General features: G+C 40.8%; 1 protein-coding gene across 1 annotated transcript in view; it reads left to right on the top strand.

The window, feature by feature from the left end:
- The window catches only part of LOC103480185 (serine/threonine-protein phosphatase PP1-beta catalytic subunit), a 23,195-nt gene extending 10,692 nt beyond the window's left edge, over nt 1-12,503 (top strand). The window contains exons 2-8 of the mRNA XM_008435057.2: nt 7,801-7,932; nt 8,010-8,240; nt 8,935-9,039; nt 9,134-9,205; nt 10,800-10,951; nt 11,040-11,174; nt 11,965-12,503. Coding sequence (XP_008433279.1) covers nt 7,801-7,932; nt 8,010-8,240; nt 8,935-9,039; nt 9,134-9,205; nt 10,800-10,951; nt 11,040-11,174; nt 11,965-12,069 — 932 coding nt within the window. The 3' untranslated portion in view covers nt 12,070-12,503. The remainder of the gene's footprint in view (nt 1-7,800; nt 7,933-8,009; nt 8,241-8,934; nt 9,040-9,133; nt 9,206-10,799; nt 10,952-11,039; nt 11,175-11,964) is intronic.
- Nucleotides 12,504-12,552: the final 49 nt, after the last annotated feature.

Raw genomic sequence — 12,552 nt, 5'->3', positions numbered from 1 at the left:
TATATATATATAAGAAAACAAATTCAGTTGTGGCATTTTGTTATGCATTTCTAGTATTGAATAAAATATAAAATCATAGATTTCAAAATAAATGTAAACTAATCAATCATTAGAATAATCAACTACTAAAATAATCTTTAGCTGCAGCCTTGTATCGATTACACGCCTCAAAACCGTAACCTCCCATCATTTCCAGGGTGTAAACATGTCGCCTAGAAGCATCTACGTTAATATTTATTTCTCAGTTGGAGTTAAACTGATACTTTTTGTACATTTTAGTTTGAACAAAACAATAAAAAGCCTTTGCATTGAACACTTTTAATCTTTTCCAAATGTATCTCTGCAGTTGGTGTCTCCCCGGTTGTTTTCTTTTTTTTTTTTTCCCCTCTCAGTGTGAGAGCTGCTCAGCTCCAGGCTGCTGGCGTGGCATTCTGTTGTGGAAACAACAATGGTGGAGCCTGTGCGGCGGGGCGCGCTCGCCCCCTGGCACCAAATGTGGCAGCCAGCGCTTCACCCAGTAAAAGCCCTCCCTCACATCCACTCCTTTCTCTGCACTTTCATTTTGCTGCTGCGATTCGACCCCCCCACCACCACTACCCCTCTCAATTTTCCACTCTTCTCCCACTCCCGTCTATCCCCCTCTTCTCTCTTTCTCTCCTCTCAATTTCAGTCTTTCTTTGGCGCCACAAAGCCAAGCATTCACAACCGGCACTTAAAGGCGAACAAAAACATCCCAATGAAAATGCAAAAAGCCTGCTCAGAAATGCCACTGCAGTCAGGACTCTGAGTTTGTCGTTCAGTGATGTGGGGGAGTAGGGAGGGTCACTGTTTTCCATCTGCCCCTGCGTGGGAGAGGGTTAGATGGAGGAGGGGGTTTGGAGGTGAGATGGGGGGTGGTGGGGTGGCTGGCTTGAGTCCCAGTTAGAAAGAACAGAGGTGGGCAGCTTAAATAAAAGGTCTGACGGGGCGTTTTCATGCAGCAGGGATAGAAACGTGCAGTCATGCCTGCTCAAAATTCACCGGGGTGCTACTAACCCGCCAACAGGACATGCACTTGATCAGGAAGAAGGAAGAACCTCAAACTTCCTGTTTCTGATCAAATTTGCTTTTCATGTCGGTAAAAAAAATCAAAACAAAACGGTGAGGCATATTTTCATTTTTAACATCAAAACGGATGAATAAACACATCTAGGTCTGTCACAATAAATTGTCCCAGCAATTATCATGATAAACGATATTATTGTTTTGAGACCATTTTCAAGTAACTTATTGGAAATGCCATGTCAAATGTCAAAGTTTAATTTAGTAAAGAACACTTAACACTGTGGCTGGAGGACGTTTTTAAATATCCAGAATAAAACTCGATAAATAAAACGAAATTGAAACAATAAATATGAAATCTTTCTAAATAAAGTTTTCCTTATGAAAAAATCTGAATCACCTCAATGGATATTCTAATTGCTTTCTGTAACAGGTTTAATATCTCCAGATGTATTTGGTTTCAATATCAGAGTCTGCAGTGTGTTAAAGGGAAGCAGCTCCACATTTTGCTGTTGGTGCAATAAAACTATTCAGAGGAGGAAGCTGGAGAATTTTTCAACACGTGTTAAACAAGCTTAACCAGCAAGGAAGGCTGTTTTTGTGTGTGTGTGTGTTTTTTTTAAAGCAAGTCGACCGACTTGCTTTTTAAAAAACACCCGCACAAAAAACTTTGACATGGACAAACTGACTGAAATGATTCATAGCAGTATGACGATCTGCTGTTTGAAATCAGTGACCCTGTTCACACTGCCTTTTATGGAGTCTGTTCAGTGTTGCTTTATCCAGTTCTGGTTTGATTTGTCAGAATATTAGATTATAAGCAGTGGAGCCTCATGTCATAAATTAAAAAAACAAAAACAAAACGGCTAAGATGTACTTAACATTTTCTAAGTTGTATTGCGTAACTTTTATCTTGCAGTATAAATAGACCATACACCAGCTTGGTCTTGCAAACAAGCGTCTAATAGAAACACAGTTTCAGATGGTACTTGAAAGAACTGCTTTATATTTTTTAAATTGATTATTTTGTTTTAATATGCAGAAATCTATGCATTTTTTTTTTAATCTAGAATAAACTCTTAAAACTTTTCAACTTCACAATGTCCACACTTTGGCTTCTTTATGTAACTGATGAACATGACTCAAACATAATGAAACAATTTAATCCTCAGTTTCACAGATTATTTATTGCAACAATGACAAAATATACAATAAAATATAAACATATTGCTGTTTTTATTAAGAAAAGTCATTCACATCTTGTGAATAACAAGCAGTTCAAAGTGCTTCACATGGTAAACATGCAACCAATTATGAAACATGCAATAAATCAGAATTTCTTTTGTTATTGTGCACAAAAAAGCATAGCGAAATTTAAAATGTTACATTCTCATCAGATCTATTGATCAGTGTTCCAATTATTCCATTAATATGAATAATAAAAAAATCTCTTAAGAGATGTGTTGGTTTTTTTTTGGCAGCTGATTTAAACAAACTCAGCGTTTCGGCATCATCTTCTAGACGTTTGTTCTGGATTTGTGGTGGATAGAAGCTGAATGCTGCTTCTCTGTGTTTGGTTCTGGGCAACAAAAAACCTAAACAGATGCTAGATTAAAAACTGGTGATGATTCATAGCAAAACTATTCTCTGCAGAACTTCTTGCAGAACTTGACCACATTAAGAAAACCTCCAAAATATTTGTTGTCATGACAACAAATTCTGCTGGATGATAAATTGGCCCAGAAGTTATTTCAATAAACACTAGTATTGTTTTTGAGTCCGTTTTCAAGTAATATATAAAAGTAGTGGCATAATAATGCCAATAAAGTTTTGTTTGTTTCGAACATCTCAATATCCCAAATGAATAAAACACCCAAAACGACAAATAAAATGAATTATGAAGTCTCTAAAAAAAATTTGCCCTTCAAAGAAAAAGGGGCTATTTGAGACCAAAAACACCAAACTGAAAGCTTTTGTCATCCAGTCTTTGATGGAAAGAAAAAAAAAACAAGCATGCAAATGGAAATTATCCAGCTTGTTTTAATAGATCTATTGCAACAGGCTTAGTTGATGGGGACATCATAAAATATGCTGTCCTTTTTTAAATATTAAAAAATTAAAAAGGCTCGCTCTTCCCTGACAAAAATGTTTATTCTCCATTATGGAGTTTTTAGTCTTGAAATCCATATTGGAAATGGAATCAGATTGTTTAAAGAACAGCTGACAGGACATATGATGACGACGCTCAGCTTGTTCATTTACACCAACTCAGATTAAACCTCTCAGTTGTCGAAGAATTGCCAGAACTTTTATCTTTCTATTTTAAGCAGAAAGTTATTTACTCCAGAACCTTTCAGGACATCAAACACAGACCACCAGCCCAACACTGTAGTTGATCTTTCTCTAACTTTATTATTTTCCTACAGTGTAGCCAAGCCCTCTGCTTGCTGCTCTGGCTCTCTCTCCATCCCATGCAGCACTCCTTCTTTGTCCTGACTGACTACTTCCTCCTTCCACTCCGTGCCCATATATGGTCACATGTTCATTTCCCAGTGTCTGTGATTGACTTATTTATCAGTTGGCTCTTGGAGCTCTTTATAAACACGATGAAACCAGCCTGCTAGCTTGTTTTAAGCTAGCTGATGTTACACTGACTGAAGGCCTTCTCAGTCTATTAGCAGAAGTGGTCAGACTGGTCCTGTGCTTTCTCTCTGTGGGTTGTATTGTTCTGGCTGTTGCAACAGTGCTTTGGTGTGGTTTGAGCTGGGCTTCTCCTTCCAATCCCTCCACATATTTGGCAAATTAACCTGCTTGTTGCTAGGCAGCCGGACTTTAATTCGGGGGAAGACTGGGTTTGTTTGTACCTAGAAGGACCAGGAACGGCTAAAGCAGTCTAATCAAAGCCACAGTGTGTTTTAGTAATACTCCTTTTGTGCATCTTTTCTTTTGTTTAAATAAAAATGAGGTAATATTATTATGTTTTGGAGGGAATTGCTGTTTATGTTGCGTTTTGCTGAGTCTCTGCTGCAGTAAATCCTGGTCCAGGTGGAGCTGCTCAGGTCTGAGAGCTCTGTGAAGCTGTCTGGAATGCAGATTTCACTGAGGAAGGGGGGTTGTGTGTGTGTGTGTGTGTGTGTGTGTGTGGGTGTGTGTGTGTGTGTGTGTGTGTGTGTGTGTGTGTGTGTGTGTGTGTGTGCGTGCGTTTGAGGCGCTGCTTTTTCCTGACGTCATAGTAGCTCACTGAAGGTGCAGCAGGGTGATGACCCAGGAATGCAGCCACTTAAAGAAACAGATGTGATATTTTTGCAAACAAAGATGCACAAGGATCCCACATTTATTTATTTATTTTTTTCTGAAGGAATAGCAGTTTAACAGGAATCTTGAGATTAATGTCTAAGCTTTGGAAAATTTTACATTGTAATATTGAATTTTGCAGTGAGAACGATTCCTGTTCCTTTCTGGTTGGTTGTTGCTTTTCTGTGTACGAGTGGTTTCCGATATCAATATTGTATCAGGACATCGGCCCGATATTGGCTGAAAAATTAGTATCTGATATCAGTATCTGGCCTACTTCTAAAGTTGCAGCCAGACGTCTGCATTGATAAATGTCAAGCATCGTAGTTGAAAGGTAAAGAGGAGGGGAAATGAATCACACCCGTCATTTTCACACTGAACTGGAACTTTGGTGGGGAAAAGTTCTTTTTAAATTGAGGAGTAATTCGCTACACTTTGACATGTTTTACTGCTTTTTGTTTGGTTTTTTTGTGTGTCTGAATAGTCACTAAGAAGGAAAAAGTTGCCAACTTGCTAATAATAGTCACCCTACTGTTAACGGCACAAGATAAATTGTCCCAGATATTATGGCGATAAACACCAAATATTGTCGCTTTTGAGTCCATTTTCAGGCAATATTGATATCTGCATAGTAATGCATGATCGCCCTCTCAGTCAGAGACTAGAAAACTTTAGTTTTGTACAGAACACTCTACACTACAAGAGGATGACATTATAAATATTTACAATAAAATGAAACCAAGAATAATAAATAAAATGAACTATGAAGTCTCTGTGAACAAAACAGTCTGGTACGCCAGCAGCAGGCAGATGAAAAACTGAATGGAAATTATCGAGCTCATTTTAATTTGTTAAGCGATTAATTGATTGATTATTGCGACAGGATTGGCTGACTTTCAGAGTTTTGCGAAGGTAGAAAAAAAAAAAATTGGTTTGTGCAGAAAGTATCGGCTGAAAGTTGAGGAAATGGTCTGATTATCGGTGCAGCCTGTTCTGCTCTGACGCAGCAGGCTTTAGTATGCAGGCTGCGACCCGCTGGAGGTTCTACCTTGTCTGCAGATCCTTTACTCCCAGACAACAACCTTGCTACGTTTCCATGGCGATCCTCTTCCTCACCTCTCCATGAGCCGCAGTGCCACGGCGACGGACGCAGAGATGCTGGGACACTTCCCTCCCTGCAAGCTTAGAGTGGTACGGTCTGAAGTCAAGGTCACAGTGTGTGTGGGTGTGGGTGTGTGTGTGTGTGTGTTGGAGAGGTAGGAGAAACCGAGGTGTTGATGTGAGCTCAGATTCAGATTCACCCGCCGCCTGAAAGCTGATCCTTTCAGGCCTCCTACTTTTCCATCTTGGTCCATCCCAGATATCAGCTGAGATGGCACCGATGTGTGGACACGTCACCTCACACAGCTGGAAGGGGACGGCTATGAAGCCACACAGCAGGCAACACACACACACACACACATTCCCCCTGGTTGTGCATTGTGTGAACGGTCCCGTTTCTCTGAACGCCAGATTCTCCAGTGCATCGTTCTCCTGGCTAACCTGAGCCGTCCCTCCATTTGGACCCTCCAGATATAGTCCTGGTGTCCCCTTTCAGTCAAAACGTGGACACAGGTTGTGTTTGCATGAGGCTGAGGGTGAGGTGGGCGTGATCACCGTCTCCAGGCAGAAAAGGGACGACTTTCCTCCTCGTTAAAGCTGGCGGTGGCGGTGGCGTCCCTCCTGGCCCGTTGAACGGTCCCCCCGTTCTGTGGTGTGGTCTGAGTCGGCTCTTCTCCACTGCTGTGGTTCAACAGCAGCGAGGAGAAGCGGATCTGTCTGTCGGAGGTGCTGGACTTGTTCTTTGTGTAAACACAGCAGGAAGAAATGGGGGAACACTGAAGGGAAGAGTTCTGACATTGTTTAACAGTTTTGTCTAAAAATTATTTCATAGATTAAACAAATATCGCAAAATAGATCGGACATGCATGATGAATTAAAATGTGCTCAATAATTTCCATGTTCATGATTTATCATTTTGTTCTTTCCTTTCTACCAAAAACTGGATGAAAAGTTTTTAGCCCAGTGCTTTGATCTCAACCAGCTCCTTCTTTTATTTATTTTTTTAATGACAGTTTTGTTTTCAGAGGCTTCATAGTTCGATTTGTGTTGTTTCTATTTGTCTTTTTTATGTTGTATATTTAAATGTCTTCCAGCTGTTGAATGTTCATTAGAGTTTAAAGTTTATTGATCTTTGAGAATCATTATTCTGTGTGTGAGCGCACACACACACACACACACACACACACAAAGAGATCTTTGAGAATCACAATTCTCAAAGATCAGTAAACATCATTATTTATAATGTTTATAATTATTATTATGCCATTACCATTCTATTACTGGAAATTATCATATCGTTTATTGCAATAACTTCTGGGATGATTTATCGTTCAGGAAAAATGTGTGACAGTCGGCCCACAGACATAAAATAAATATGGCCGATGCTAACTGCTTGATCATTGTAGTCAGATCTGCACCGATCAGATTTTCTGAGGTGTCCTAACTTTGTCTGGTTTCACACTTTATTTGATAATAAAGTGTTTGAAACCGAATAGTATAGTTCATTTAGGCTGTTCATTATAACACATTTTACTGGATGATAAATTGTCCCAGAAATGACTGCAATAAACAACAATATTGTCATTTTGACACGATTTTCTGCTGATATAATGATAATAATGTCTTATTGATGCAGGTATACCCACTCAAAGACAGGAAAATTTTTTACACTTAAGCAGGAAACGTTTCTAATATCCAAAATAAACAAAACGACAACAAAGTCTCAGTAACTGGAACTGCTTTAAAAAAAAAATCATTCAGCTTAGAGACGGGGAAAACAGGCAAAAGTATCAGGTATTGCAAATTACTTTGTATTGGGTGTCAAATGTTTGCCTTACAGTCTAAGATCAGATTAGCTCTACAAAAAGTTGGATACTCCTCATGTGGCATAATTGACTATAAGCTATATTTGACTGTAGGACAGAACAAAATCCTAAAAAAATTAAATAATGAAGTATAGGCTACATCTAGATATTATTGTGTTAGAACATTGATTTGTTTCTAGGCAACAACACAAAAATGGAACTGAAATTGGACATGACTGACGGGACTAAACTAAGCTTTTGTTTCCTCTTCAACTAAAAAAAAACAACAAAAAACCCATTGCCCAACAGGAAGTGTGTCCAAACATCCCTCCCCAACACCAGCAGCAGCACCCACACAGTCTATTTCTGTCTTCCTGTTGCCTACACGTCGTCCCCCATATTTAGCTTCAAGTTCACTGACAGTGAAACCGGCAGAGGCCATGTGACAACACATTAACTTTACCGACAACACATGGTCGGTAAAGTGAAAGTGGCATCAACACTTTTAGAAATGCATCCGTTTTAACCTGTTCTCCACTTCTCCTTGTCCTCCCACCAGTACGAGGATGCCGCCCAGGCAAGATCGTCCAGATGACGGAGGCAGAGGTGCGCGGCCTCTGCATCAAATCCCGGGAAATATTCCTTAGCCAGCCAATCCTGCTGGAGCTGGAGGCTCCGCTCAAAATCTGCGGTAAGCTCTGCCCCCTCCCTGACTAAACGGCCCGTTTTCCTGTAAGGATCCCGCAGCATGCTTCCCGTTTCCTCCAGGTGACATCCATGGACAGTACACAGACCTGCTGAGGCTCTTTGAGTACGGCGGCTTCCCTCCAGAGGCTAACTACCTGTTCCTGGGCGACTACGTGGACAGAGGGAAGCAGTCGCTGGAGACCATCTGCCTGCTGCTGGCGTACAAGATCAAATACCCCGAGAACTTCTTCCTGCTCCGGGGCAACCACGAGTGTGCCTCCATCAACCGCATCTACGGCTTCTACGACGAGTGTAAGCTCCGCCTACTCCATCTACTTCCTGTTTTAATGTAGGGTTTGAAACGGAGAAGCATCCCAAGTACATGGGTTGCAGTTCATTTCAGTTTTGTTCAACAGAATGAACATTGAAAATACTATTTGAAATTTCAACAAGTGTAGGAAAAAACAGTCAAACTCTTTTCACTAAGGTATCCAAATTTTAGCTATTTATGCAGAAACCAATAGCAACCACTTTTTTCATAAAAACTGATATTTGTATTTTTCCTGCTAACCAGTAAGCTAAAAATGCTACATTTTAATTATGCTAACCAAGTTTTTGTTGAAAAGTAAATTATTGTAAATCTGCCTTAAAATAAAGACTAACAAATAGCCTAATTTATCTATTTGTTGGCTTACAAATTAAGCTATTTGTTTACTGGCAAGTAAACTATTTAAGAATTTAAGCTAACAAATAGCTTAATTTTTTAGGTAACAAATGGCTAACTGTTTTCTTAGACAGTTGGAAGACAGTGGAAAGTGGCAGGTGGTGTCAAACATTTTCAGGATTTCTCAACATGACGACTTTTTGACAATATTAAAGAGGAGCTTCTCTTTTTCGACTCATTTGAATTTATTATGCAATTAATTGATTTACTGCTTATTGAGATAAGCTTATGTGTTCATGAGTTGACAGTGGGCTCTTTCTAACACTCTTGTTGATCCTGCAGGTAAACGCAGGTTCAACATCAAACTGTGGAAGACTTTTACTGACTGTTTCAACTGCCTGCCCATCGCCGCCATAGTGGACGAGAAGATCTTCTGTTGTCATGGAGGTATTGAGACCTGGGAGTGTTTCAGGTTTATGATAAAAACAAAGTCCTGTAACGCCTCTCTCTCTTTCTCTCTCTTTCTCTCTCTCTCTGTCAGGACTTTCTCCTGACCTTCAGTCTATGGAGCAGATCAGACGGATCATGAGACCCACAGACGTGCCTGACACAGGTAGCTTAACATGCGGTCACACAGCAGACTAGCTGGGCTTCAAACCAAGCAGAAGGAGAACTTAGAAATAAATCAGAGGGGTAAAAATGATCACGCTGCCTCACATCCAAATCTAGTTAATTTGGAAGTTTCTTCAGTGTCTTAAGAAGTGAAGAGCATCAAACAAAAAGATTGCGCGACAAAATAAAACATGTCTTCAAATTATCTCACCAAAGGTTGGAAAACTTCCCACAGCCTGAGGCTATTTTTTTTTCTTTTTGTCTAAAGGCAAATGGTCCTTTCTTTTTATTTTTCTACAAGAAAAATCCTGAAGGATGATGTGTCCATCAGTTTGTGACCGTCTCCTCTAGTATCATTATCCAGAACATCTCTGTAAGGTTACAGAGTGGCCTAGTCAAAGTTTGAATCCAATTGAGATTGATGATTAACCACTCATCAAAGACAAATTGCAAGTTTTGCCAAAGCTGTGGAGTTGAGGAATTTCTCTGACAACCTAACGTAGCTTGAAGGAAATGATAAAAAAAAAAGAAAAGAAAAAAGCGACAAATCATCTAAGGCAATTCAAGAATAAATGAGAAATGAAACCTGGATCAGAGTGGAAAGGAGCACAAAGGTCAGTCTGACAGAAGCCATGTTGCCCCACTGGCCCTCTGACCACCAGCAGGCGAGGCGGGTGAAGTGTTTTTCCCAAGAACACGACAGCAGAGGTGGATGGAGTTGGAATTGAACCGGCGACTCACTGACTCCTACCAACTCCTACCACCTTCATGACACAAAACACCCCAAAACAATAAAACATTTAAAATGGACAAATGCCGTTTAGCCTTGTGGGGGATAAGTAAATCCTGGCGGCCTGCCAGGTTGATGGTATGATAGAAACCCTGGAAGCCATTTTGAAGGTTTGTGACTCCAGTAAACCACAGTCACAACTAAAAAAGTTGGAAGAGTGAACCTTCCCAGAAATGACTGGCTGGTTTTAGGTTTAGGGTTTATCCCTTGGTTTACATGGTGCCTGGTTGGTTTGAATAGCTGGTTTCCCTTCAACAAAACCTTTATTTGAATTCACCTCAGGCTGACTTGGTGTTTTCTGTCTGTACAACACATTTAAGTGTGAAAACAAAACTGTATTAACTTAGTAAGGAGGTGAAATGTTTTTCTCAGCCTCTCCTATGGTGGCCTGTTTAGTCCATTTTCCCTTTGGTCCTGATGAACCAACATGAACTCAGGTTCTTGTGAACTCTTCCTGTTTCTCTGCTGAATGATTTGTGGTCTAATGTAAGAACAGGAGCTTCCCCAGCCTTATTCCCCCTTATCTACTTGTAGCTGGACCAGAGGAAGAGGAGCCTCTCTGTGTTCACCCCCTCATTAAACCTCTTCCTGTCCTTATAAGGTAGCTGGAGTTGAGACCCTGGCAGCCTCCGTCTCACATCCTCTTATGGAGTTTCACCATGACTCCGTCTCCGCATGTGAACGCTTCACTAACGTCTCTTAAAAAAAAAAAAAAAAAAAAAAAAAAGTACCAGGTTTTCCCTGCAACCAGGTGACTAGATGGTGACGGACTCTGACGTTTTGTTTCACTTCTTTCCCCCTGCAGGTCTTCTGTGCGACCTGCTGTGGTCGGACCCTGATAAGGACGTGCAGGGCTGGGGGGAGAACGACCGCGGCGTCTCCTTCACATTCGGCGCCGACGTGGTCAGCAAGTTCCTTAACCGTCACGATTTGGACCTCATCTGTAGAGCTCACCAGGTACCACAGCTCCTTCCTACCAGATCCCCCCTCCCTCTCCCCCCGTTGTAAAAGCCTTGGCTGATTCTTGTGTGTCCGACGCCCCCAGGTGGTAGAAGATGGCTATGAGTTCTTCGCCAAGCGGCAGCTGGTGACCCTGTTCTCAGCTCCCAACTACTGCGGGGAGTTTGACAACGCCGGTGGCATGATGAGCGTGGATGAAACCCTGATGTGCTCCTTCCAGGTCTGTTGCCATAGTAACTGATCCAGGATCTTTTAGAACCCAGATTATCACGTGAATTGATTGACAGAAAGTTGTTGCTTAGCCCAGAGGTTCCCAAGCCTTTCCACTCCATGCCCCCCCCAAACAGCACTAGTATCTCACTTTTATCACTATTCTTTAATTATTATAATTTAGCATAAATTCAGCCTCGTATGTTTTGGTTTTAGTTGACAAGGAAAATTTAGGGGTTTTACAGCAGAATCCTCCTCAGCTTTACTGTTCCTTCTGTTGCCATTCATAAAGATGAGCATGACAAAACACATTTCAGTAAGTTATTTTAACTTGTATTTTTCTATAATGATAGAAAAACAAATCAGATTTTAGGATGAAAATTTCGACTAAATTTCTTCAATTTGTTTTGCTTTTACTTTTTCCACCCCCTTCCCTCCATCCAACGTTCTGAGCGCCCTCTGGTGGCCCTCTGAGTTTACTGAAGCCACCGTTGACAAACAGGCTTGGGGTTCCTTCACAAGCTTAAAATATGGAATTTGATTGGATTATTTTCCAAATCCACATAAGAATGGGAACATGAAAATTCAGAATCTTTGGAAAACAAAATCTTTTCTGTTAGCCTCAGTGCTGTTAATGCAAAGGTCTGTCTTGTACCATATTATACGTCGTAAAATTCAGATATGTTGCCGAGGAGATGTTTGACACCAACATATTTACGTAACAGTCAAGAGTTCAGCTCATGTTTCCAGGTAGAGCTGTTGGTCCAGTAATAATCGATTCTTCTTCTTCCTCCTCTCAGATCCTGAAGCCGTCTGAGAAGAAGGCCAAGTACCAGTATGGAGGGATGAACTCCGGCCGACCCGTCACGCCGCCTCGCACAGCCCAACCCCCAAAGAAACGATGAAGATGGACAGAAAGATGACGAGATGATACGATTGTCTCCTTCTGGCTTTTCACATTAAAGAAGTAAAAGCAACACTTGGCAGAGAAGGAACCAGAACCCCTTATTTTTAAAAAACACACCCCATTCTCCAGAAACTTTTTTTTTTTTCCCATTTAATCTCTTGAACTGCTGTTGTACTCTTCTTCTTGGTCTAAGCTCCTCTTCCTCATCCTCCCTCTGCGTCTATGTAACATTTTTAAAAGGTGTTTCAATAAGACACAACCAGTCATTCTGTAGCATATCTTTATATTTTTGTCCTTATTTTTTTGTTTTTCTCTTAACAGAATGACAGCAGTTTGTAGTTTACCACATGTCCTTCCTCCCCTGCCTGTTCAGACACCACAGGTATTAATGACTGCTGGGTTTTCAATAAATAATACAGGGAATAAATCCCATTCTGTGTGTCGTCCTTTCATCTCTACAGCTCATTTAAAGAATAAAGTC

The sequence above is a fragment of the Poecilia reticulata genome, linkage group LG18 (assembly GCF_000633615.1).
Source record: "Poecilia reticulata strain Guanapo linkage group LG18, Guppy_female_1.0+MT, whole genome shotgun sequence".
In the NCBI taxonomy this organism is placed as follows: domain Eukaryota; kingdom Metazoa; phylum Chordata; class Actinopteri; order Cyprinodontiformes; family Poeciliidae; genus Poecilia; species Poecilia reticulata.
Note: the sequence above shows the minus strand (reverse complement) of the source record. Positions and strands in the feature narration are given on the sequence as shown.